Below are 26,760 nucleotides of genomic sequence, written 5' to 3'. Positions count from 1 at the left end.
GGCCGCGGCCTGAGGCGCCCGCAGGGAGGCCTGGGCGGGAAGGGGAAGGAGGGCGACCCAGGCAGCTGAAATGGGCAGCAGGCTGGAGGCCATAGGCTCGTCTGCCCGCCGGAAGGGGCTCGTGGTCGATGGGGGACGTTGAGGAGGGGCTGCCAGTATCAGGAAAAGGTAGGGGTGAAGATTATGTGGTTTGGGAAACCTGCGGATCCCTTGGGGGCGGGGAGGTCAAGTTGGGGCGGGCGAAGTTAGCTAAAAGGCAGCCGGATTTCCTGAGAACCTAGAGTAGTTTTTAAAGGAAAGAGAACCTTTCGGGTGAGAGTTTTGGCTTTAGCTAGGGGTGGTTTGTATTGTCCGACCTTTTTGTTCCTCCTCGAAACCCCTCCTGGCCACAGTGAGGCCTTCCAGCCTCGCGCCCTTGGCCCGCGTTCCTCTGCAGATGTGAGGAAGAGAAACATTTCTGAACCCCGTGTCTCATGCCTCTTTTGGTTGTACTCTCCCTTGGGCGTGTGCAAAGCAAAACTAGAACAAAGCTGGGCTGGTTAGGAGGCGAGAAAACCGGTTGCCTTAGTGTTCAAATTTATGGCATATAGAGAAGAAACCGCCTCCCACCAAAACATTTGGGTCTGTGTGTACCTTTTTTATATTCTTTTTCACCTTTTTTTGGCGGAGGGAGGTTGGGCGGCGGAATAGCCCCTAAAGTATGACTCCCTCCACTCCCTTCCCACAGGAGTAGAAATTACGAAAAACCTAAATAGTGTTCTTACCTTTACCTATGGAAAATTCAAAACTATTTTTTTTCTTTCTTTAGTTTGGTGCTCTGTCAGATGTTGGAAGGCAGTAGGACAGAACGTACTCTCCATGGTTTTATATCCGTCCTGGGGTGCAGTGATTAACATTGAACTTTGGTTCCCGTCACTCTTGCCTGTGTCCATAGAGTTAAGCTGGAGCTTTGCTTTGAAGGATAAATAAAGCACAACCTCTCAACTGGACATAAATGGATCTAAAGACAGCAGTATTTAACGCAGCTCGAGATGGCAAACTCCGGCTTCTTACGAAGTTGTTGGCAAGCAAATCCAAAGAGGAGATTTCCTCCTTGATCTCTGAAAAAACAAATGGGGCCACACCACTCTTGATGGCGGCCAGGTATGGGCACCTTGACATGGTAGAATTCCTCCTAGAGCAGTGCAGTGCCTCCATAGAAGTCGGGGGCTCGGTCAATTTTGATGGGGAAACCATTGAGGGAGCTCCCCCTTTGTGGGCCGCATCTGCAGCAGGACATCTGAAGGTGGTTCAGTCTTTGTTAAATCATGGAGCATCTGTCAACAACACGACTTTAACCAATTCAACTCCTCTTCGAGCTGCTTGTTTCGATGGCCATTTGGAAATTGTAAAGTACCTTGTAGAACACAAAGCTGATTTGGAAGTGTCAAACCGACATGGGCATACCTGCTTGATGATTTCATGTTACAAGGGACACAAAGAGATTGCTCAGTATTTACTTGAAAAGGGGGCAGATGTTAATAGAAAAAGTGTTAAAGGTGAGTTCCGCTTCTTCATTTTTATTTTTTAATTGTGTACCACTTATTTTCAGGAAGTTTGATATCTAATTATAAGCAGTGATGTTGAGTAAGCCAACATTGACAGACCTATTTTGATTTGGTACTCTTCCAGTATAAACTTGTTGACTGTTTCTTTGGTATTTGACAATTGAACAAGTTTGATAAAAAGACCTCTATCACTATAATTAGGCAGCATTTTCTGTCTCTTATTTGGAATAACTTCCAACTGCTGGGAAATGGGTTCCCCAAAGTTTATAGAGCATGTTAGTGGAAGTTAATCTGAGCCCTTAGACTTGTGTTTCATCTTCTTGAGAATATACTCCAATGTCATATATTTTTCTTAGCTTTAAATTTTTTTTAGAACTCCCTTGGAGTAGAAACTACTATATTTGGTGAGTCATAGTCCTATTTGTTAGGTAGACATTTCATTTGTTATTCTGTCAGGGAAGGCTAGGCCAAACTGACCTGGAAGGATTGATATCAATGGAAAGGAGAAAATCTGTTTCCTTATTCCTTATTTATTTGGCCAATAGAAAATCTTTTTATACAGAACATGTGTTAAATATAGCAAGAAAGAAAACAGTTTTAAAACTGCTAACAATACTGAGAGCACAACAAGGACTAGGTTAAACTGACTTGGATTTGTTGGCTAGCAACAGTGTAAACAACCTTTGTCCAGAAGAAGAGGTCATGTTTACAATTGTGTATAATTTTCAGCTATTGTAATAACCTTAAAGCAGCAAATGATAGTTTTGAATTTTTTAAAACTCTTAAACACAACTGTTTTGACACTATAATTTTGATACTTGAAAACCTATTTTCATTAAACATATTTATTTATACAGCTGCAAAATAATTCACTGTCTAGTTTCAGAAAACTTAAAAGTAGCATATGTACATGGTAAAGAAAAATTCAAACAGTACAAATTGGTTTACAGTGTTTACAATGAAAAATAAGTCTTATCATCCCAGATTTCTAGACCTCCAACCCCACTGACAACCACTGTTTACAGTTTTTTTGTGTGTGTCCTAGAGGTAGTCTACGCAAATACAAGTATACTTGTCTATGTCATTCTCCTTCCCTTTTTTCTCTGTTAGTTGATACATGGTTTTTTTTTTTAAAACTAATTTATCTTGGATGTCATTCAACTCCAACACAAGTAGCTACCGCATTCTGTTTCATAGGTGCACAGTATTTCATTGTATGAATGCATATAATTTAGTCCCTGTATGGACAGTTTGAACACATTCAATATAAACAATGCTACTGTGACACACAGAAGTGTGTCTTTGCATAGTTGTGTAAGAATAGCTGTATTATAATACCTATAATTGCTGAATTAAATACCTGGTGTTATAAATACCTGGAATTGCTGGATCATAGTAAATGTTATGGGGTATTATATAGTTACTGAATATATTTACTAAAGTTAGCATGATCTTTTAAAAAAATGTTTGCTATGAAAATGAAACAGGCTTATTGTGATTTTCTGAAAATTTTTTCCAGAGGAAATAAAAAAATTTCATAACATTCGAGCACTTAGAGATAATCCTTCCAAAGATATTTCTGAACTATACATGTAGGTATATATATGCAATTTATTTTATATGCTCTTCTATAACCTGTTTTTAGCTTAATAAATGTTATCTATAATGTCATTAATTACAGCTCTTTAATTTTAATAGGTGCTTACTCTTCTAATGGAGTTTTATGTTGCTTCTAGCTTTTCAGTATGATAAAAAATGTTTCTGTAAATATTCTTCCTTATAAATGTTTTCAGTTGTTCCATATTATCTTAGAGATAGGTTGTTGAATCAAAGGCCAGTATGACCTTTTTTTAAAACAGTCATCATTTAAAGAACACTCATTTTAAGAGCACACATTACTGTTTAAGTGACCATATTAATATTAGGAATGCTTTGAAATCATAACTAGAAGAGAAAGGGTTAATAGATATGGCTCTTTTTTAGGCTTATTGGGTTTTTTTATTTATCAGCCTAATAATGTACAGACTGTTGATAAACTCATATATTTAAGTCGAATCGGAGTTTGTCTTAAACTCTTTTGTCATTCAGAGCTGCTTTATATGCTCCTGAAGATATGAGAGAACTATATTATAAATAGCTCATTATTTTGTGAACATTTCCCTCTAATAAACTGTGAACAGTATTTAACTTGGTTACCTTTTAAGGTAACCTGTTTAAGAATATTCTTTTTTTATCACTACCATTATAGCCTTGTATATGAGGATGTGTGTGCTCCCTCTTTTGGCCAATGGCCTGCTAATTCTAGTCATTTTTTTCCCCCAGTGTCAGATGTAATATTTATATCTTTAAAAATACATATGTAATATGAGAAAACAAAAACTGTTTTTGGATTGCCCCAATTTTATATAAACATATATATGTATACACATATGTGTATTTTTATATGTATATAGTATATATATCCCTTTGAGTGCAGTACTATTACCTTCTTTGGTGCCTTTTAATTTTGACAGTGATTCTTAATGATTCTTTGGGCAGATTAAAATACATTCACCCTTCCCAACTCTGATCCTGAAGCTTCCATTCTTTGACAATCACTCTTACTGACTCTTCAGATTTTTTTTTATGGGGAAGGGATAATAATAAAACAGGAATCAATTGAATCCGAGGCAGGAACACTGGAGAAGGATCTAATAGAGCATCAAAAAGGATTTTTTTCTTCCATATTTTTACCCCTCTCCAAAAAGTGAGACTGATAAGACTAGGGACAAAATGAAATAATTTCTTAGGAAATTTTATGTCAGTTATTGGAGATGGTTCTGAAGAAAGAAAATGCCAATAGATTATGCTTGGTCTGCTTAAATATAAATTGTATGTGATTTCTACATTCTGTTACTTTTTAACAGGCAGTTGGTATTTGAATATATTATTTAATCTCTTTCCATTACTTTTTAACAGGCTGTTGGCATTTTGAACATGTTTTAACGTAAGGTGGAATTCATTCATTAATTGTGAGAACATTTATTCAGTTCCTCAGTGTGCCAGGCTATTAGACTTAGGATATACAAAGATGAGTAAGACAAGATATCCAGTTCTTGATTCCTTGCTCTTGAGGAGCTCATGGTTTGATCGGAGAGACAGGTTCATAAGCAAATAACTTAAACCACAATATGGTAAGTGCAACAGTAGTGCTTTCTTCTATTACATATTCGGAAATACTTTATCCCCAACCAACTCATTACCTGAGGGGACAGTAGGTTCCTTCTTTTCCCATGGCATTCACAGAAGGGAGAAAAACTTTAAAATATTTAGAAATACGTCTCCAGTTTAACACAGTTGATTTAACACAGGAGAGTTAACACAGGCTGCTGTTTGAAACTATAGCCCCTAAATCAGAAGTGATTAGACAAGCCAATCTTAGAGCTATCTCATTGATCTCAGTGTTTTATGGTTATAATCATCTTTGGCTTTTTGGTTCTTTTTTATTTCTTTAAACTCAGCATAAGACTTTGCAGACCTACGGTAAAGTTACTTAAGCCCCACAATTCTGCCCCCCCCCCTTTGGTAAAATTCATAGAAAACAAATAGATGCTTTCTTTAATATTGCAAAAATAATTAAGTGAAAAGGCAATCAACCAGTCTCACCATGGCTTCTTTATATCCTTAGTTATGGGACTTGTGTTCAGCTAGTCTTCAGATGGTTCTCCCGGTTGATTGTTCTATAATTTAGTTGTAATTTTGATGTGGTCATGGGAGGAGACGAGCCCAGCATTTACCTAACCCTGTCTTCTTGACTGACACTCCAATTCTCTTTTTATATACAAATTCACCTGCGAATTGAACAGCCAAAAATGATTGAGTACTACAGATCAGTGGAGCAGCTCTTGGAGTTGGGCTTGGGGATGCTGGTCCTAGAGGACACACTATCCTCATTCATGGGTCAATCATTTTAGATACCCAAGGTAATTAAGTAAATTGGTAATAAGAATTACTGCGCATTTTCTGTAGGCAAGGCATTGCGTTGGACATTGTGTAGGCTATGAGAAGACAGGACATCACATTTATTAACTGCTAAAGGAATGGTATAAATCTGTGATGTAGGATTTTAGAAGAATATGCTCACTAGAAAGGCTTCATGGAGAAGTTGAAGTGGACTTTGAAAGAATTGTTTGGGTTCAGCTCTGCAGAAGGCATTTGATACAGTTTTTAAGGCTTAGGAAATGACATAAAGAAAGGCACACTGAGAAATATGCTTGGAGGGTCCAGGAATTAGAAAGTAGGTATATTTGGATCACAGGCTACATTATAAAGGACATTGACTTCTACGTAAAGGAGTTTGATTTTATTCTTTATCAGTGGTAATCCAGTGAAAGTTTTCAGCAGAGGAATAACTAGGATTTTTTTTTTTTTTTTTTTCCCCAGAGAAACTCATCTAACTGCATTCTAAATCTGTTACATTGTGAACTTGTTGAGGCTCTAGACCTGATGTTTGTATCCAAGCCTTAGAAAGAATATCTGGCCCAAAGTGGGTATTTGATAAATGGGCTGTTGAATGAATGTCTTGGATTTAAGAGAGAAAAGATTATACGGTCCCTGATAGCAAGTAGTGTTTTTGTAGTCCTTTCAGTATGGAAATAAATACATACATGAAGACTTAACAGTAATTGTGAAAAATGAATGACACAGGTAGAACTCTGTAGGAGTTCAGAAAAGGGAGAAATCCATGTAGGCTCATGATAAGTATAGCTAGCTTTGTAAGGTTTTGAGAGAGAGCTAGTTCAGACAGTTTATTTGCCTTTTTTTTATAGAGGTTATCTAACTTATGTGTAAGTAGAAAGAAGAATACATTGAACCACTGTGTACTTATCACCTTGCTTCAGCAATTATCCACATTTGCCAGTTTTAAAAAACATATTTCTCCCTCTTTGTTTTCTGCAGTAGTTTAAAGCAAACCACAGGCATTACATTATTTCTCTCCCATTGAGTAGCCATTTTAGCCTATAGTTGTATTTCAAAAAAATGTAAAAGAAAAGAGAAAAAATATATATATTACTGTAAATACAAAGGAATTTCAAATAAGAAAATACCCTATAAATTAAGAACTGTCGGTATTAGAGATAATGGACAAAAATAATGTCTGTTTTATATAGATAAATTATTTCAGTGTACTTCAGGATTATCTGAGCTTTGGAAGATGAAGTTCTCTTTTCCTTCTTGACTTCAAGAACTCTTCTTAGCTTCTGGTTACCTCAGTACACCTACTTGCAGAGAAGAGGAAGAGACTTAAATTTTTATTCTATTCTGTAATATATCTGTATTAATTTTGATTTAATAATGTTTAAATAACTTACTAGTTGAATTCATTAACTTTTTGATCCCAGATCATCAAATTGCTCCTCCAAGTTGTTCCATGTTCATTCTTTTCCCTCTTATATCCGCTGGCACACTTCTCTATATCCTCAGGGAGACTTGATATCCTAGTTGGAGAAGATAAGCTGTAGAGGATGTGTAAATTGAGTTCAGTAGGGAAATACTGCGTTTCTCCTTCCCAGGAGATTGAATTTTGAAATGTGAATCCTCACAGAATTGAGCTGAAGTTGGTGAAAATGAATAGATCTTTAGCACCACTGTTATTTTAAGAGTTGTAGGCAGCACCACTAATTTAAAGCAGAGATTAAGTTTTACTTAATGACCTTTAGATAGATACATGTGGTTCTTTCACTGAGTTCATCTGTATCCTAGATTGATTAATTAAATTCATTTATTTCAAACAAAATTCTGGAGCCCTTGGCGTTCTGGAGATTTTTGCTGTTGTTTTGCTGTTGAGACAGGAATGTTTGTGAGGGAAGATGGAGGTGAAAGTGGTGGGAGCGGCCCGAGTAACAAGTCTCATGGATACATATATCTGCCTAAAACATCTTTCCTTTTTTCCCCCCGTCCCTTTGAGAAGAGCTGCAGTTTAAAGAGTCTGAACTACAGTGGCCAGAAAGGGAAATTTCATGAAATCTGAATTGTAATGTTGATATTTTCATCAACTTACATTGTGTAATTTTCATCAAATTATACTATTATTAGTTGTTTTAGTCCTGACTCCTTAGCTTGGGTGCTCTTAGCCTTGAATATTCTACTTAATGTCAAGACTCATTTCAAAGGCAACTTTTTAGGCAATTTTTTCTCTCTCTTGAGTCATAAGAATGCATCTTACCTCTATGGTTGCAGATGTTTTTTCATGTTTAACTTTGTCATGAACTCAAAGACCTGTATTGTTAAATTTCTGTATGCTTCTAGCTTAATCCCTTATACAAAGAATGAAGGGAGGGCACATGGTAATCTTGACACAATTTGTCTTTGATTCTATTTTTGATTCCTTTTTTTGAACTCCTGTCTTTGAGTATCTCTGGTGTTAGAATACACATAGGGAAAGGAAACATTCTTAGCAGAGGAACCTTCTAGTGTTTCTTTGATATCCTAAAGTGTTTCTCTGTACCCCTTCTCATCTCCTTCCTTAACACAGTAATTCCAGGAATGAAATATTTGGAATCTGCATTGAACGCCCCTTTCCCGTCTTTGCAAGCGGACTTCTTATGGACTCAGCTTAGTTCCAGCTAAAGACCCTTTAATTGCTGCCTCTGTCAGTCAAAACTTACACTTTTACCAAAAAAACAAAAGTACTTTGATTTTAAAACAGCTTTGAGACATAATTCACATACCATTCACTGATTGAAAGTGTACAAATAATGGTTTTTAGTATGTTCACCAAGTTGTGCAACTATCATCACAATCACCTTTTCTTCATCACCCCCCCACCCCTGCAAAAAACTCCATATCCATTAATAGCCAGTCCCATTCCTCCCTCCTCCCTTATCTTCAAATGAACTAGTTTTAGGTAACCAGTAATCTTTCCATCTCTATAAATTTGTCCTAGACATTTTATATAAATGGAATCATAATAGTTGGGCTTTTGTATTTGCTTCTTTCACTTAGCATGTTTTCAAGGCTCATTCATTTTGTAGCATGTGAATACTTTATTTCTTTTGTTGAATAATTCATTGTATAGCTATACCGTATTTATCTATTTATCGGTTGATGGGCATTTGGGTTGTTTCTACTTTGGCTATTAGGAATAATGCTGCTATGAATATTCATGTAGAAGTTCTAATGTGGATGTATGTTTTCATTTCTCTCGGGCATATACTTAGGGATGGAATTGCTGGGTCACGTGGTAACTTTGTTTAATCTTTTGAGGAACTGCCAAACTGTTTTCCAAAGCAGCTGCACCATTTTACATTCCCATCGGCAATGTAGGAGGGTTCCAGTTTTTCTACACTGTTACCAACATTTGTTATTACCCTTTTTTAAGATAGCCATCTTAGTGGGTGTGAAGTTCTATACCATCGTAGTTTTCATTTCTCCAATGGCAAATGATGCTGAACATCTTTTCTTGTGGTTATTGGCTATTTATATATCTCTTCTTTATGGAAGAGTCTACATATCCTTTGCACCTTTTTAAATTGGGTTATTTATCTTTAACTTACTGAGTTGGAGTAATTCTGAATACAAGTCCTTTATCACATATATAATTTGCAAATATTTTCTCACATTTTGTGGATTGTTTTTTCACTCTTTTGATGGTGTTGGATTATATTTTACAAACTAACTTTTTAAAAATTTGATGTGGATTACTTAGATTTGACTTAAACAAGAAAATTGTTAAGAACAGACTTCACTATTTACTGATATTGTATAGAACTTTTCTGTGGATCAGGTGCATAATCTAGTTGTAAAACATACCCTACTCCTGCTATGGCACATGATATTTAAGTTTAGAGTAAAGAGGAATGGTAAAGTTTCATTTCTGTATGCTGTAAAATGGGACCGTGACCTAACTGTCCTTTTAGACTTATATTCATATCACTTGTTATAGCTATTATATGTGTTGGCTATATGGCAAATACCTGTACAGTAAGGTCTCACTTAATGTCGATGGAGACTTTAGGCAGAAGGACATATAATGAAACCAGTTTTACCATAGGCTAATTGATATAAACAAGAGTTAAGTTCCTATGGCTTCTCATCGGTGTTATAACTAAACCACACTGAATGAAATGTTATTCGAGCACCTGCTGTATAGCAAACAAAAGAATAAGATTCTTCTATTTCTTTGCTGCTCAAAATAGCAAAAGGCCAGCAGCATAGGCACCACATGGAGCCACCCTAGATCACCTGAGTCAGATCTGTGTTTTACTGTGATCTGCTGGTGATTTTGTACGTTAAAGTTTGAGAAACATAACTTTGATTTATACTAAAAAAATACACAAACACAGAACTTGAACTATGTGAAGACTTTACAAACAATGGAATCTTTTGAATTGATATTGCTAGAAAAAGTAATTTAAATTATAATAAACATTTTGTGTTCATTAAATATTTTATAGCCATTATGAGAACACTTTTGTTTAATTTAAAAGATAAATTAATTCTCTGTGCTATTTGGGGGTGGTTTAGAAACTGACTTAATTCTGATCCTGGTGAGTCTAAGTAATCTTACCCAAGTTAATTTATAAATAAATGCTCTTTTGAAGTTCTTATGTAATTAAAGTTAGCAGTCCCCAATCTTTTTGGCACCGGGAACTGGTGCCCCTATGAGAATCTAATGCCTGATTTGAGGTGGAGCTGAGGATGCTAGCGCTGGGGAGTGGCTGCAAATATAGATGAAACTTCGCTAGCTCGCCAGCTGCTCACCTGCTGTGCGGCCCAATTCCTAATGGGCCACAGACCCTTCATGGCTCTGGGATTAGTAATTGGCCCTGATTTAAGTGGTTGATTGGTAACAATCACTTATTTAACGTTTAGTCAAACCCAGAACATCTGGTTTGGATCCAGGGACCTCTTGGGGCTCAAACTAGTTCTTACTCAAAATACTAGTATGTTTTGGATTGCTTATTTAAAAAAAATTTGATCTCATTGTTAGGCACCTAAACTATCACAGTTGAGCATGAATTCCTATTTTTTACGCTCCTGCTATTAAAAGATTTACAGGTCTCTTTACAATTTTAAAATAAAATTTAAAATTGGTACTTAACTAGGTCTTCATACTACTATGCTTTGATGCGTGAGCATGTCCCATAATTTCCTTCCCTTAATAGCCATCCCAGAAACATCCCAATGAACATGGCTACTTTTTATTCTTCCAAATTTTCTTAGCACTATTTTGTTTCTATGTTAAGTCATATAGTTGAAAATTTATGCATTTGGATCACACTGTTTTAATTTTCTGCAGCAGTGCTTTAACTCAATTAACAGTGTACCATTATCTTGATTGAAATGTCCCTTTAACAGACATCTTGAGAAATAAAAATTTTGTTATGAATTTAGTTTAAGAAATTTTGTTTCTCCCAAAAGAATTTTTATTAATCAGGCACTGAAGAGTATATAATACAATACTTTTCTTTTATCTTTAGCTAAAGTTAAATTCATTTAATTTTATTGTTCAATATCTTTAATTTTATCTGATTTGCCTGATAATATTTATTTCTGAACTTCATGTTTTATTTTCATTGTCTTTCTTACGCTGAGGATATAAGAATAAGACATTATGAAATAGAGATGCAAAATTTTTGAAAGTGCAGTTATTGTATTGTGGAAACATTTTTAAGGGACATGTAAACCAGGAAAAACGTGTGAGTCAAATTTTAAAAAGTGCTTGGTATATATTGTTATGCACCAAAAGTTTAAATCAATAAAGTTACCTAGCAAAAATTAAATATGATTTTATTGGTCTTTGGCATGTAACAGCGTAGACTAGTTACAAGGACATAGTGACTTGATTTTTAAATTCAGCTTGTTATATTTTTTCACAAGAATTTGCATTTAATACAGCATATCTAACACACTTGACTGAAACAATCGATAGAGGAAAATTTATAGGCATATCTTGTTTTATTGTACTTTGCTTTATTGCACTTTGTAGATACTGCAGTTTTTTACAAATCGAAGGTTTTTGGCAACCCTGCATAAAGCAAGTCTGTTGGTGCTGTTTTTCCAACAGCATTTGCTCAGTTTGTATCTCTGTGTCACATTTTGGTAATTCCCTCAATATTTCCAACTTTTTCATTGTCATTATATTTGTTATAGTGATCTATGATCCGTGATCTTTGATGTTGCTATATAATTGTTTCAGGCACGAACTGTGCCCACATGACCACGAACTTATTTGTTAAATGTTGTGTGTGTTCGGACTACTCCACTGACAATCTTCCCCTCTTTCAAACCTCCCTATCCCCCAAGACACAACAATATTGAAATTAGGCCAGTTAATAACCCTGTAATGTCCTCTTAAGTGTACAAGTGAAAGGAAGAGTCGCACATCTCTCATTTTAAATCAAAAGAAATGATTAAGCTTAGTGAGAAAGGCATGTTGAAAGCCATGTAGGCTGAAAGCTAGGCCTCTTGTGCCAAACAGTTAGCCAAGTTGTTACTGTAAAGAAAAAGTTCTTGAAGGAAATTAAAAGTTCTCCTCCACTGAACACATGAATGATAAGAATGTGAAACAGCCCTGGAGAAAATTTTAGTGGTCTGGATAGGAGATCAAACCAGCCACTATATTCCCTTAAACCACAGCCTAATCCAGAACAAGTTAATCCTTACTCTGTTCAATTCGGTAAAGGCTGAAAGAGGTGAGGAAGCTGCAGAAGAAAAGTTTGAAGCTAGCAGAAGTTGGTTCATGAGGTTTAAGGAAAGAAGCCATGTCCATAACATAAAAGTGCAAGGTGAAGCTGCAGCAACTTGTTTAGCAGATCAAGCCAAGATAATTAATGAAGGTTATTATACTAAATAACAGATATTTAATGTAGATAAAACAGCCTTGTATTGGAAGAAGATGCCATCTAGGACTTTAATAACTAGAGAGGAGAAGTCAGTACCTGTTGTCTTATTTTAAAAAATTACCACAGCCACCCCAGCCTTCAGCATCTACCACCTTGATTAGTCAGCTGCCATCAACATCAAGGCAAGACCCTCTGCCGGCAAAAAGATTACCACTCACCGAAAGCCCAGATGATGATTAGCATTTTTTAGCAAGAAAGTATTTTTTAATTGAGGTATGTACATTGTTTTTATAGACATCATGTTATTGCATACTTAATAGACTGTAGTAAAGTGTAAACCTAACTTATATGTGTATTGGAAACCCCAAAATCCATGACTCGCTTTATTGTGATATCCTCTTTATTACAGTGATCTGGAACCAAACCCGCAATATCTCTGAGGTATGCCTGTATTCAGTAAATATAATAGACAACTGATTATTTTAAAAAATACTTAAATATAGAAAGTGAGACTAGCCTCAGAAACTGGAACATAAATAGACATGTCATAAAAGAAAGTTTGTGAACAGACATGGAAAATGTTCTATATAATTTGGATTAAACATAAATTAAAATTCAAAGATTAATTCCAGTATTAGAAAGAATACTGTAAAAGTGGAACTTTTAAAAGATTTTATAATTCCTTTGGAAGTGAATTATAGATGTGTGTTAAGATGTCACACAGTTGTGATGCTGTTTTCAAGTGGGCATTTCTTTTGTCATTTGTTTGTTGAAGTATAATTTATATGCAATAAAATCCATCCTTTTTATTATATAGTTCTGTAAGTTTTGACAGTCATATACTATAATTTACCACTACAATAAAGGTAGAACAAAAAGTTCTTCCATGCCCCTCTGCAGTCAGTCCCTCTCCCAGCACCCAGCTCTTGGCTACCAGTGGTCTGTTATCTGTCCTTATAGTTTTGTAGGCACTAATTCTAACTGAAAATTCTGAAGCATTGCAGATGATCATTAATAGGAAAGTGTTTATATAAATTATGACATGCCTCGTTACTTGAACTTTTACCATAAAGACATTAAGGATGATTAAATGGTATCTATGTAGTTCATGTAGTCTGTGTGGTTAACATAAAATGACAGAATGACTAGGGTGTAGGTGAAAAGCAGGCAACAGTTGTGTATGTACTAATTAGAGCTTTATTAAAATATGCTACGTAAAAGAGACTTAGAGACATTACACAAGAATTATAGTTGCTTTAAAATTAGGCTTTTCTTTAAAGCCCCTATTTTCTAAACTTTTAAGTAAACTTTTAGGCTATAATTCAGAAACTATTTAGGGCTTCCAGGGCATGAAAGTTGTGGTTGGTTATATACTTAATTTGTCAGTATTAACAAGATCTCCTTAATTAAGAAGAACCCCTCCTTCTAAGATTTTGCGTTTTAAACTTATTTATCCTCAGAAGCTAAGTTTGAATCACTTTTTGTGATACCAAGTATTAAAAATTTAAAAATCTGCCTCAGTTTGAACAGTATCTAACTGTTATCTGGGATATAAAGGAAATTTAGGATCTGTGTACTTAGGAATAGACAGTTTAGGTAAGAAAACCTATTTCTGAAGCAGTAACACTGTACTTTTGTAAAGTATTACATAATATTATAGTAGTAGATATGAGTACCTACCAGAATGAGTGATACAGGCATTCTTAAAATGATAAGTTGTTATGGTGTAACCAAGGGGCCTCTTTGAGCAGCTCAAATTTCTGTTGAAATTTGCTATATGGCAAAGTTGAGTGTTTACAACAGAGACCTTCTGGCCTGCAAAGCCTAAAATACTCCCTAGCTCTTTACAGAAAAAGTTTGACAACTCCTGGGCTAGATTCACAGTGCAGCGTTCATACTGCAGATGATAAGAAATGAGACTGGAAGAAGAAGTTAAAAAATGTAAAGAAGAAAGTGTATTACAGGAAAATTAAGAGCAGAAAATTGGAGGTAGAAGTGAGCACAGTTCTAGTGCTGGGAGAGATAACTTAGGATGGAATGATATGAAGCCTAAGCAGAATGTTTGCCATGTATATGGCAGGTATTGATAGTGTTTTGGATTAGAGTAGGTGTTGGCAACTGATAACCGAGGAGTCAAATCCTGCCTAGTCCCTCTTTTGGGACTGCCTGAGAGCTAAGAAATGGTTTTTATGTTTTTTCATGGTTGTAAAAAAATCAAATGAATATTTCACAGCATGTGAAAATTAGAGGAAAGTCACATTTCAGTGTTAATAAGTAAAATTTTGTTGGCAAATAGCCATGTCCATTAATTTAACATACAGTAGTCCCCCTTATCCACAGTTTCACTTTCCATGGTTTCAGTTAGCCGGGGTCAACCACAGCTTGAAAATATTAAATGGAAAATTCCAGAATAAACAATTCATAAGTTTTAAATTACACAGCGTTCTAAGTAGTGGGACGAAATCTCTTGCTGTCCTTCCTGGGATGTGAATCATTCTTTTGTCCAACAAATCCACACTACATACACTCCCTCGTTAGTCACTTATTAGGCCTCTCGGTGAGCAGATTGACTGTTGGCAGTATCACAGTGCTTGTGTTCAGGTAACCCTTATTTTACTTAATAATGGCCCCCAAAGCACAGTAGTTTAAACTTTATCATACATATGTATGTATAGGAAAAAACAGTATGTACAGGGTTTGGTACTATCCTTGGTCTCAGGCGTCCACTGGGGAGTCCTGGAATGTATCCCTTGTGGATATTTGGGGACTACTGTATTGCCTATGAATACTTTTTGCTATATGGCAAAGTTGAATGTTTACAACAGAAACCTTCTGGCCTGCAAAGCCTAATATACTCCCTAGCTCTTTACAGAAAAAGTTTGACAACTCCTGGGCTAGATTCACAGTGCAGCGTTCATACTGCAGATGATAAGAAATGAGACTGGAGAGAGGTAGGGTAGGGAAATGTTTCTCAGCTTTAAAATCCGTTTCCCATAGTGTATCTTCTTGTGTGTATTCCTAATAACCATGATTAAACTTTACTTCACATACTATGCCTTCTAAAACTATAGATTTCTTCTTTGCCCTCCCACCCGCACGCAGATGGTGGTTTGAGAAAATCTTGTAAAAGCCGTCTTAGATTTTCAGCTATTTCCTTAGAGGAAACATGAAAGTTTTTGAGTTGGAAAGTAATATAAATGGTGGAAGTTTTATTGTGAGGTTTGGCTTATATTAGAAAAAACTTATTTGTTGGAGTCCATTATGACTGGCTTTTAAAATATGATCAGACTCAGGAATGAGCAGTACTCTAATGGCTATTGGGAAACATGGGTTTATGTTTTACTACTAATGTCTCTTGTTTTCTATTTGCAGAATAAGTTTATCTTCTCTATTTTGCACGGTTGATTACGAAGTTAATACAATTTAGGAAAATAAAAAATGCTGTGTTAGTATACTGATACCTTTTTCTTCATTAATTTCTGCTTTAATTATTTGTTTCAACTTTCTCTGGTTTTAACTTCTCAAGATGGAAACAGCGATTTTTTTTAAAAAGTCTGTTTTTTCTCTAATGTACATTTAAGCATAGTTGTAGCTGTATCTCACAAGATTTATTATTTAGTGTTTTCATTATCCAGTTAAAAGTATTTTCTATTTTCCATTGGGATTTCTTCTTTGACACATGGGTTATTTAGAAGTATATTTTAAAATTTCAAATATATGGAGATTTTTCTAGTTATTCTTTTGGTTGTTTTTGATATCTAACTTGCATTGTGAAATTAAAATATACTCAGTGATTTCAGTCCCTTGACATTTGTGTTAGACTCACCTTATGGCCCAGAATATGGTCATTATTTGTATACACTCCATGTATCCTTGGGGAACAATGGCATTTCACAGCCAGTGTTCATTTACATGTCAGTTAAATCAAGTTTGTTAATTATATTCAAATATTCTATATCCTTATCAGCTTTGGTTTTCTGTACTGAGAAAGGTATATTCAAATGTACTGATTGTGGATTTGTCTGATTTTCCTTGTAGCTCTTTTGATTTTTGCTTTATATAATTCAAGCCTATGTTTTTAGATGAAACAAATTTAGCATTATATATTTATGTTGTTTTGAATTTTATATCATTATAAAATGTTTCCTTTTATCTCTGATCATGCATTTTACTTTAATGTCTACTTAGTCTGTTATTTTAATATCAGACATCTTATGGTTATTTTTTGATTAGGGTATATTTTTTTCCCATCTTTTCACGTCATCCTTTTTCTTATATTTAAGGGTGTCTCTTGTAAGCAGCATGTAGTTTAGTTTACCTATTTGTATTTTCAGTGTGACAGTTTTTGTCTTTTAATGGGAACATTTAGTTTGCTTGAATTTAATGTAATTACTGATATATTTGAATTTTAATCTAGCTACATTTTTATTTTTATTCGTTCTGTTTTATATTCTTTACCTCTCTTTTTGTCTATTGGTTACTTTTTATTATTTTTTTCTATATCAGGAACATGTAGTAATTATATGAATACCTTATTCTAGTAGTTATCCTAGATAGTATAACTTTCGCTTATCAAAGGCTAACATAAATTTCTAATTTTACCTCTTTTCAGGCAATACAGAAATCAGAGACTACTTTAATTCCAGTTATCCTCCTTTTATGCTGTTGCTGTCAAGCATTTTACTTTTATTTGTATGTCAATCCTTATAAGACATTATTTTAAAGGCAATATTTAGAATTCCCACTGATTACTCTTTTTGTTAATGTTTATGCCCACATCTCTAGGCTTCCATGTAGCTCATTTTTCTTTTGCCTAAAAAAACAACACCACCATAGTGTTTAATTTAGTTCTGCTGGTAATAAATATCTTAGTTTTTATTTCTTTTCTTTTTCACCTGAATTGGTCCTTTCTTTCACCTTTATTATTGATGTGGATATAGAATTCTAGGTTGGCATTTATTTTCCTTTATTGCTTTTAAAATAACATTGTTGTTTCCCGGCATCTGCTTTTCCTGATGAAAACTTTCCTTGTCTGTTACTGTTTTGCAGGTCATTTCTGCCTATTTGCTGGTTTTAAGATTTTGCTCTTTGTCTTTAGTTTTGTTGTAGTGTGCTTTAAAGTGATTTTTAAAAAAACTTATCCTTCTTGGTGTTTGTAAAACTTATTATAGTTTAATCTTTATTCAGTTTCAGAAAATTTTCAGACTTTATCCTTTTAATTATTGCTTTGAGCCATTTTTCTTCCTCTAGAATTCTAGTTTTAACTATGTTAACCCTTCTGACACAATTCCCTCTGTCTCTTACAGTCTTCTGCTTTCCATCTTTCACCTCCCTGCTTCTTTCTATGTATTTTCATCTGACTTATTTTCTAGTTCACTAGTTCTCTATTCAGCTGTGTGTAGTCTGTTTTTAAAGCCACCCACTGAGTTTTTCAGTTCTAGAATGTACATTTGGTTCTTTTTTGTAGTTTCCAAATTCTCAAATTTTTAAAAATCTCTCTGAATATGCTAAGCATAGTTATTATTTTAAAGTCTGTGCTTATAACTGTATTGTCTGGATCTTCTGTTGGGCTTTTCTGTCAGCTTTTATTTCTCTTGGTTTTTGCGTTGTGGTTCCTTGTTTTCTCTTCTGTCCATTATTTTTGATTGGATACCTAACATATATAAAGAAATAAAAATTTTGAGCCCTAGTATAATGTCTTCTTCTAAATAGTATTTGTATTTCCTTCTGGCTTTTGATTACATATATGAACAATCCTGGATTACTTTAATATTGAGATGATTTTAAATGTAGACCTTCAGAGCTATAACCTTTAAGTGTAGGAGGATTTCAGAGTTCTCTTCTTAGTGCACCCTGGACTCCAGTTTACTCCTCTGGCAGTGTAAGGTTGTCAGAAGCTCCGCTTAGTTTTTCGTTTGCCTCTTCCAGAATTGGTAGAAGCCACTGGGGGAAGCTTCCTCAAATTCTGGACTTCTCTAATTTTCTTTCTTCTCCTGGATGTTGTACCCTTATTGGCTCTTACATGATGTCAAGCAGATTTTTTAAAACACATTTATTGGCTTTTCTAGTTCCTAGTGGGAGGGTAATCATATTACCTCTGCCATTACTAGATGTGAAAGTCTTTCTTATTCTTTTTTTTGAAACCACCATTTTTTCCAATATTTGGTGTATTCAAAATATATATATTCTGTATTTTTCCAGCAATTACGTTAAGCCATTCAGCTAATTTAAGAAACTGGCTTTTCCTGCTTTCTTATCCTTGATTTTATTTCTGTGAATAGAGAAGAATGCCATCTAAGGCTTCTCTTTATATTTCTCTTATATTGTATATTTTTTAGAGGGAAATGAGTATATTAGGGATTCATAAGTCAAAAGAGTTTTTAAAGTATACGTAGTAGTAGTCATGTTTAATTGAAATTATTTGGAGCAAATGAACATCAGTAATTCAAAGTTCTGGGCTCTCTCAGTGCTTGGATACCATACACATTGCTAAAACATTCTATCCGACACCATTCCATTGTCGACTATTGAAATTCTGGGTCAGAATAGATGTATCCAGATAATTATTTAGTCCATGTAGATATTATATAAGACTAAACAGGATAAACTTGTGGAGAGAATAGTCCTAATGTATTATAACTTTTACCTTTTTTGAATTTTAGTTACAGATTTGTTATGTAAAGTATTCAGATTTAAACCACTTTGTAGTACACATGCTGTGTCTGGGGTCCCCAAGGCTGCCCCCATGTTTGGAGGTGATGCAGCATATAATTGTACTCACAGTTAAGGTTTATTACAGTAATGTAATAAGGACGTGCAGCTGGATCATAAGGGGAACGGCATAGGTGGCATCTAGAGGAATCTGTGTGCAGGCTTTTTTATGCTGCCTTCTCCTCATGAGAGGTCACAGAGCACAGTCTTCCCCTAGAAACATAAATGTGTGTGTGTCGTGTTTCTGCCCAGGGAAACCGATTAGAGACTCGGCGCCTAGGATTTTTATTTGATACTGTTCACATAGGCACCTTTTCTTGAGCACATAGCCAAAATTTTAAACTCCCAGAAGGAAAGCAGCATAAACTGCATTGTTTGTATAAACAGTGAGTCACCCTTGTCATTTAGGAAAAGTTTTATATCTTGGAACTGTTTACCACACAGGTTCACAGATACCAGCCAGGGGCCATCTTTGCAAGCAGATCTTTCTAAGGATAGCCAGCTATGTTAACTCTTTTCCACATATATGCCTAAAATGACTCACCTTTCAAATTTTATGTAAACATTGTATGTGACTATCAAAAGTCTGTGTGATAATTTTTGTTTTGATAACTAGCAAAGTATTTATCTTAGGTATTTAAACTTAGGTAACTAAAATACTTGGTTATAATGTCTTAATATGTTCCATACAGGCTTTTTACTAAAGTGCCAGTGCCTGTTGTCAGTTTTAATCCATGTGTGGGAAGAACAGGACAGTATTAGAACATTTAGTACATTTAAACAGATTACTTAAACATTAAATTACAATGGGAAAAAAATTCATTATGAAAGGACACTTCAAATGTCTCCTTTTAAAGTTCATATTGAACCACCCACATATTTTTCAGATTTCAGTGGATTTATTTTTCTTATGGGAGCTTTTTGAGGAAAGTAGTTCGTTACTAAGATTTTTGACTAAAACAGTTGAAATTCAGTTGTCAATCAGAAATATTGAAAAATAATTTCTAATTACTATTAGAATCAAGTTGGAGACTTAAATATTATAGACTAGATTTCTCATTTCTAAATGTGGAAGCTGACCCAGAAAGTTAAGTGACTGTCAGCAAAACTGTGAATAGCTGATTAATTTCATTTAATCAGTTTTTCCTTATAGAATATGCCCTTGAATACATTATTAAATAACACCAAGAGGACTTGGATTAGTTTTGAATTTCATCTAGTGACTTTGAATATCTTTTCACCCCTAATTTGGTCTTTTCATTTATTCAACAAATTTAACAAGTATTTCTTTAACCCCTGCTATGTGTCAGACACTAGTTTTAGGTGCTGGGGATCTTTTTTTCTTATTTGTAATCAAATTAAAGAATGTCCCATTAAGGGCGGCCTGCAGCTACCTGCTTTTCTCTAGGTTTTAAAGTATATACATTTATTACATTGTATCTGGGTCCCTCAAAATATCTCTTTTTTTTCTCTTCTTAAGGTAATACGGCATTGCATGATTGTGCAGAATCTGGAAGTTTGGACATCATGAAGATGCTTCTTATGTATTGTGCCAAGATGGAAAAGGATGGTTATGGAATGACTCCCCTTCTTTCAGCAAGTGTGACCGGTCACACAAATATTGTGGATTTTCTGACCCACCATGCACAGACCAGCAAGACAGAGCGGATCAATGCTTTAGAGCTTTTGGGAGCTACATTTGTAGACAAAAAAAGAGATCTACTTGGGGCTTTGAAATACTGGAAAAAGGCAATGAACATGAGGTACAGTGATAGGACTAATATAATTAGTAAACCAGTACCTCAGACACTAATAATGGCTTATGATTATGCCAAGGAAGTAAACAGTTCAGAAGAGCTAGAAGGTCTTATTGCTGACCCTGATGAGATGAGAATGCAGGCACTATTAATTAGAGAACGTATTCTTGGTCCTTCTCATCCTGATACCTCTTACTATATTAGATATAGAGGCGCTGTCTATGCAGACTCTGGAAATTTCAAACGATGCATCAACCTATGGAAGTATGCTTTGGATATGCAGCAGAACAATTTGGACCCTTTAAGCCCAATGACTGCCAGCAGCTTATTATCTTTTGCAGAACTGTTCTCTTTTATGCTACAGGATAGGGCTAAAGGCCTGCTGGGCACCACTGTTACATTTGATGATCTTATGGGCATACTGTGCAAAAGTGTCCTTGAAATAGAGCGAGCTATCAAACAAACTCAATGTCCAGCTGACCCATTACAGTTAAATAAGGCTCTCTCCATCATTTTGCACTTAATTTGCTTGTTAGAAAAAGTTCCTTGTACTCTAGAACAGGACCATTTCAAGAAGCAGACTATATACAGGTTTCTTAAGCTGCATCCGAGGGGAAAGAATAACTTCAGTCCTCTTCATCTGGCTGTGGACAAGAATACTACGTGTGTAGGGCGGTACCCTGTTTGTAAATTTCCATCTCTGCAAGTTACTGCGATACTGATAGAATGTGGTGCTGATGTGAATGTCAGAGACTCCGATGACAACAGTCCCCTACATATTGCTGCTCTGAACAACCATCCAGACATCATGAATCTCCTTATTAAATCAGGTGCACATTTTGATGCCACAAACTTGCACAAACAAACTGCTAGTGACTTGTTGGACGAGAAGGAAATAGCTAAAAATTTGATTCAGCCCATAAATCATACCACATTGCAGTGTCTTGCTGCACGTGTTATAGTGAATCATAGAATATATTATAAAGGGCATATCCCAGAAAAGCTAGAGACCTTTGTTTCACTTCATAGATGATAATTTGACTGTATTTTAGCTCTGTTAAAGCACGAATTGTTAACAGTTGTTTCATTAATGAGCACTGTTGTGATAACACCAGCATTCATTTAGCTTGATACCATCGTGCTCTCATTGGCTAAAGCATTATGAGCATCAAATTTACAAGATTGGTTTCCCAGTATTTAATATAAATATACCATATAATATATTGTTTGTGAATTATTGAGAAATGTAATGTCATTCAAATTTCTAAAATTGTCTGCCAAAGGCTTGTTCATTCTGGTTTCGTTTGCTGTTGTGTGTTTGGAACAGTTAACCATTTTTCAGTGGTGTCTATACTTTTCTGGTTTGTGAATTTTATACAATTGAAGGCAATTTTTTTTTCCTGCTTCTTCCTTTTCCAAGCTTCTCCCCTGTTTCCACTTTTTTTCCTAACCATTTCTACTTTTTTTCCTCCCCCTTATGGACCCATGCTAGGTTGTACAAACTTTATGGACTTATTACCATTTGCAGTTACCATAAGTGCTTTATCTTCTCTATGCACCGGCTTAAACTTGACTGTTGTATGTTAGCATATTTTCTATGCAGCAGTTGGTCAACTTCAACTTAAAACACTGTTAAGTTTGTTACAAAGTTCATTTTATGAAAGTACTCTTGTAGCATGACAATTTTTGGAGCTGCTGGTTAGCTACCTGAGCTCAAGCTTTTTTGTTTGTTTTTTTCTTCACATCTGAGATTTCTTTCTCTAATCCACTGAAATTATTGTGTGCTAAATTTGGGAAACAAATCTATTCTAACTCATTAACCCAGTTGAAATTTAGGTCTGTCATCTTAATATATCATGCAGTTAAAGGAAGAATCTTTATAAAGTAACCCACCTTTTATGCTGTGCCAGCGTTGTCCTGCTTGTGCTGATGATGTGATTAGGTATAGAGAATTCGCTTAAATTTAACCTAAAATTTATCACACAGCTTAATGAGTCACATTGAAATATTCCATAATTGAACTGCAAATCACTTTTATTTACAAAAAGAGCTAAAGCATGTCAGTGGCATGATGCTTGCCAAGCCAGATCTAGGTATCTAGGATAATTAAAGTATTTTAGTATTCAATTTACTGTCATAGTATCAAAGGTCAGTAACAGTGTTCTTTCTTTCTTCAAGCTTAAGTATACCTTTAAAGATAACTTGCATGAATTACTTTGGTCTCAGTTATTTGTCACCATAGTTAAACACAAAAGGTTGCAGTGCTTCCTATTCCCTTACTAAAAGTTAGCTTTTCTTTTCTTTTCTTTTTTTTTCTTTTTTTTTTTTTTTTGATGTTTTTTAACAGCTTTGCTAATGCCACAGAAAGGGCTCTTTTAACTTAAAAGATAAGTGAAAAGTACTAAAAAAGATTCAGGTAATTATCATTCAGCACTTTATTGTTATTCAGAATAAAATTTATGATGGCGTATTTGCCCTGCAAATGTCTTAATGAAATTGTTCTGAATAAAAAACTCCTTATTGGTTTGAGAAAAACTCAGTTTACCTGTGAGTTTAATGAGCTGGATCACTTGGATTTTTGTGTTCACATTTTATTCTGAGGGTTGATGTAATGGTATTAAGGAGTGTCATCTTTGCAAATGGTCACATTTGATTTATGTCATCTTTATTCAGTAAAAAACTTGTAACGAAGAGTAATAAATAAAACAGCATTAGACTTTCTGGTTAAATAATTGAGGTTTAATTTTTAAAAAAATATCCTTACTCATTTTACTAGGCTGTAAATTTAATTTCACCATTGAAAAAGGTGGACTGGATATAAATGGTCACTCTCCAACCTTTTAATGAAGAGATTTTAATATCTTATTTACCATGGGCTAATTTGATGAAATATTTGAACTGCCACATAAGAAAAATTTGTGATTTAGGCAAATATTCTAGAAATATCAGACATCGATATTTTGAAATCATCGACTGTTACCTTGTGGTATAAGAATTATATATTCATGAGCTGCTTTTCTAAATTAAAAAAGGAAGGCTTTGCAAGTAGAGTAAATCTACATTAGTTGATCTCAATAGTTTTTGGGTAAAAGATGAGCAATTGGGTTTTTAAGTGATTTATTATTTCCTTCTCTTTTTTGGGTGTGGGTAGGAAGGCCTACATGCTTTTATAGTAAAGCACATCTCACACTGCTTTACAGGTGAACTTGAATTGTGCAACTCTAGTATAAAATAAGGATTTCTTTACATAGCATTTTTCCATCATGACATGTAGATAAGTTAGAACTGTTCCTCAGTCTTGATAACTGAAATGCCTTATATCACTTAGCATACAATTCTCTGTTTGCCATCTTCCCAGATACCATTAGGAGCACTTGAAAAATCAGTTAAATAGCTAAAAATCGTCCATGATTTGATTTTAGAGGAGGTTGGTTAATAAATGTGACTTCAGACACTGTTTAGATCTATGTCAGAAAGTATTCTAAAAATTGTGAGATGGAATTTTTAAAAAATTGTTATTTTTTTAACCAGATGAGTAATTTAATACTTAATGAGCTAATTGTACTCATTTGAGTCAAACTAGACTTTACAACTGTAACATGGTGATGTTGGCTGGAGTTAAAGTTCTCATTACATTTCTAATAAAATGCCCTTTTAAGGCCTGCTGAATTTTAGATGTTCTAATATTGATCATTTCTGTAAAAGAAATGGTCATTTTACTGAGATTAGATACCATCTACTTTATAAAGACAAGTCGATTATAGATTTTAAAAAGTCATTTTTTATCCATAAATCTGACAGGCACATAAACCTAAATCAGCAAAAGATAATTTGGTGCCCAGTATGATTTTCAATTTAAGTAACTGCTCATTTGTAAAGTGACTGACTACCTTAATGTATAATATTTTAGAAACCTCCATCTACTGTGACTTGGGAAAATTGTTAGATTATATTTGAGAAGGTAGCTCTTAAAATCATACTGCCCAACAGAAACCTTAGGTTGAGTTTTACAGGTATAATAATCTTTGTAATTAATTTTCTCAGAATTATGAGGCCTGGATGAGATAATAACCATATTCTTGTGCACTGTAACAGCAGCATTTACTTGGAACTTTAACCATTGTAGAGTTAGGTACTAAGGAAACTAAAATTAATTGGTCATCATCTTTTTTTTTTTTGCCCTTATATATTACTAAACAACTAGTTTCTCTCCCTTTTGTCAGTTCCCATTGTGTATTTTTCGAAAGAAGTACTGTATTCAGGTGCCAGCCAATAAATTGTCACACAATGGAAAATGATATGCCACAATATTCACTGTAAGGTTTAATAAAATTAAATTTGCACCAGATACAAGTGTATTCTTATTAACTTAATATTCGATTGATGTTATCTTAATGCTTTTGATAGTGGACTCTTGCTTCAAAAACACCTACTAATTTATGGTCAGAACTTAAGAGACAGCATTTTTTTATTAATAATTCTATGTTAAAAACAAAGATGATTTATGTACAGTTTATTCTAATTTTTTTTCCAGTAAAGATGGGAGAAATTGAAGATGGGAAGATTTTTGTTGTCAAATGCATAGGAGAGGGGTTTCTTTAAACTTGTTACTGTTTTTTTTAACTAATTTGGTATTAAGTATCAGAAGTATGTCATAAATATATTACTATAAAGGTAAGTTTTATAAATTTATTTCCATCACTTTTAAATTATAAAATCTAAGTACTCCTTGTCTTTTTCTTATATGTCAGTTTCCTAATGCAAAAATCTTTAATAGATCTAGAAAATCCACTGGCCGTAATTTCTGAACTCCAAGCATGGATTGAAATATCCAACTGAGTAGGCTTTCCCCCTTTTGAATCATTACCCTGCCATTATCCATAACAAGTACAGGCTTTGTCATCCTTTTGACAGGATCCTTTTAAATTTTAGTCTTCTTTACCCTTGGATCTATGGTTGTCCCCAAATACCATCACCAATATTTAAATTTAATATTTAAACTTATAAGGATAAGAAAATTATATCTTTAAGGATTTGAACAGGGAAAAGTTCAATTATGTCTGCAAGATAGATACTTTATTTATTTGAGATTTTTTTTATCCTTTCCCCCGCATCTCTGTACTGTCAGTAGGTTCGTTCTTGAGTTATTTGGAGTTGTGGGAGTTGTGAAATAATTGGTTACTGGGTGCCATGTTACCTTACATTTTGTGTATTGTGAAGACTTCTAAATAAGATTTTCTCTAGTAAAATTAACTCAGCTTTATATAATTATCTTAATTTAGTTTATTTTCCTAATATAATATTTGTTTGATACCAAAAATGAAACTATGGATCCCTGCCTTAAAAAGTAGAAAGATTTATGAAAGGAATACATTTAACACACGTTTGTGTTAAAGAAGGATTTGATGAGTAGTCGTTACACTAAAACAATTTAGGTGCTTATTAACCACTGTATACTGTGGTGTAAGTCAAGGACTGGAGTAGTTTAAAATATTTAACATTACCAGAAATAAAAATGGAAAGAGAAAGAGATTCAGTCTTACAGAAAAATTATTTCCAAAACTTTCCAGTAAACTCTTGTGAAATGAGATGTACTTGATTTATTTTAAGACATTTGAGCTTTATTTATTAATTTACTTCTTTCCTTTTCTGAAAGATCAAATATAACTTTGGCAGGTTTACCCCCTTCTTTATATAATAGATAATTGGTGCTAATTGATCCTAGGATTGATGTTTATTTTAAAAATCCTTTCATTCTTATAATTGAATGTCTTCGTAGATGATAAAACTATAAAGGATACTTGTGATAATATTCAGTTCTAAAATTTAGCTGCCATCTTGATTCTTTTTTAAACAAAATGTACTTTTTAAATATATTCATTACAAGGGTTCAACTGGAGACAAAAAAAAAAAAAAAAA

At 34.3% G+C, this 26,760-nt stretch overlaps 1 protein-coding gene across 1 annotated transcript; it reads left to right on the top strand.

Moving 5' to 3' along the window:
• The first annotated feature begins 18 nt into the window (after window positions 1-18).
• FEM1C (fem-1 homolog C) lies at window positions 19-25,189 on the top strand. The gene is made up of 3 exons (XM_006913293.3): window positions 19-168; window positions 809-1,538; window positions 20,565-25,189. The coding sequence occupies exons 2-3, from the start codon at window positions 995-997 to the stop codon at window positions 21,872-21,874; spliced, it is 1,854 nt and encodes a 617-aa protein (XP_006913355.1). The 5' UTR covers window positions 19-168; window positions 809-994; the 3' UTR covers window positions 21,875-25,189.
• Window positions 25,190-26,760: the final 1,571 nt, after the last annotated feature.

Source organism: Pteropus alecto, unplaced genomic scaffold (genome assembly GCF_000325575.1).
Source record: "Pteropus alecto unplaced genomic scaffold, ASM32557v1 scaffold20, whole genome shotgun sequence".
In the NCBI taxonomy this organism is placed as follows: domain Eukaryota; kingdom Metazoa; phylum Chordata; class Mammalia; order Chiroptera; family Pteropodidae; genus Pteropus; species Pteropus alecto.
This window is presented reverse-complemented; position numbering and strand designations above follow the sequence as displayed.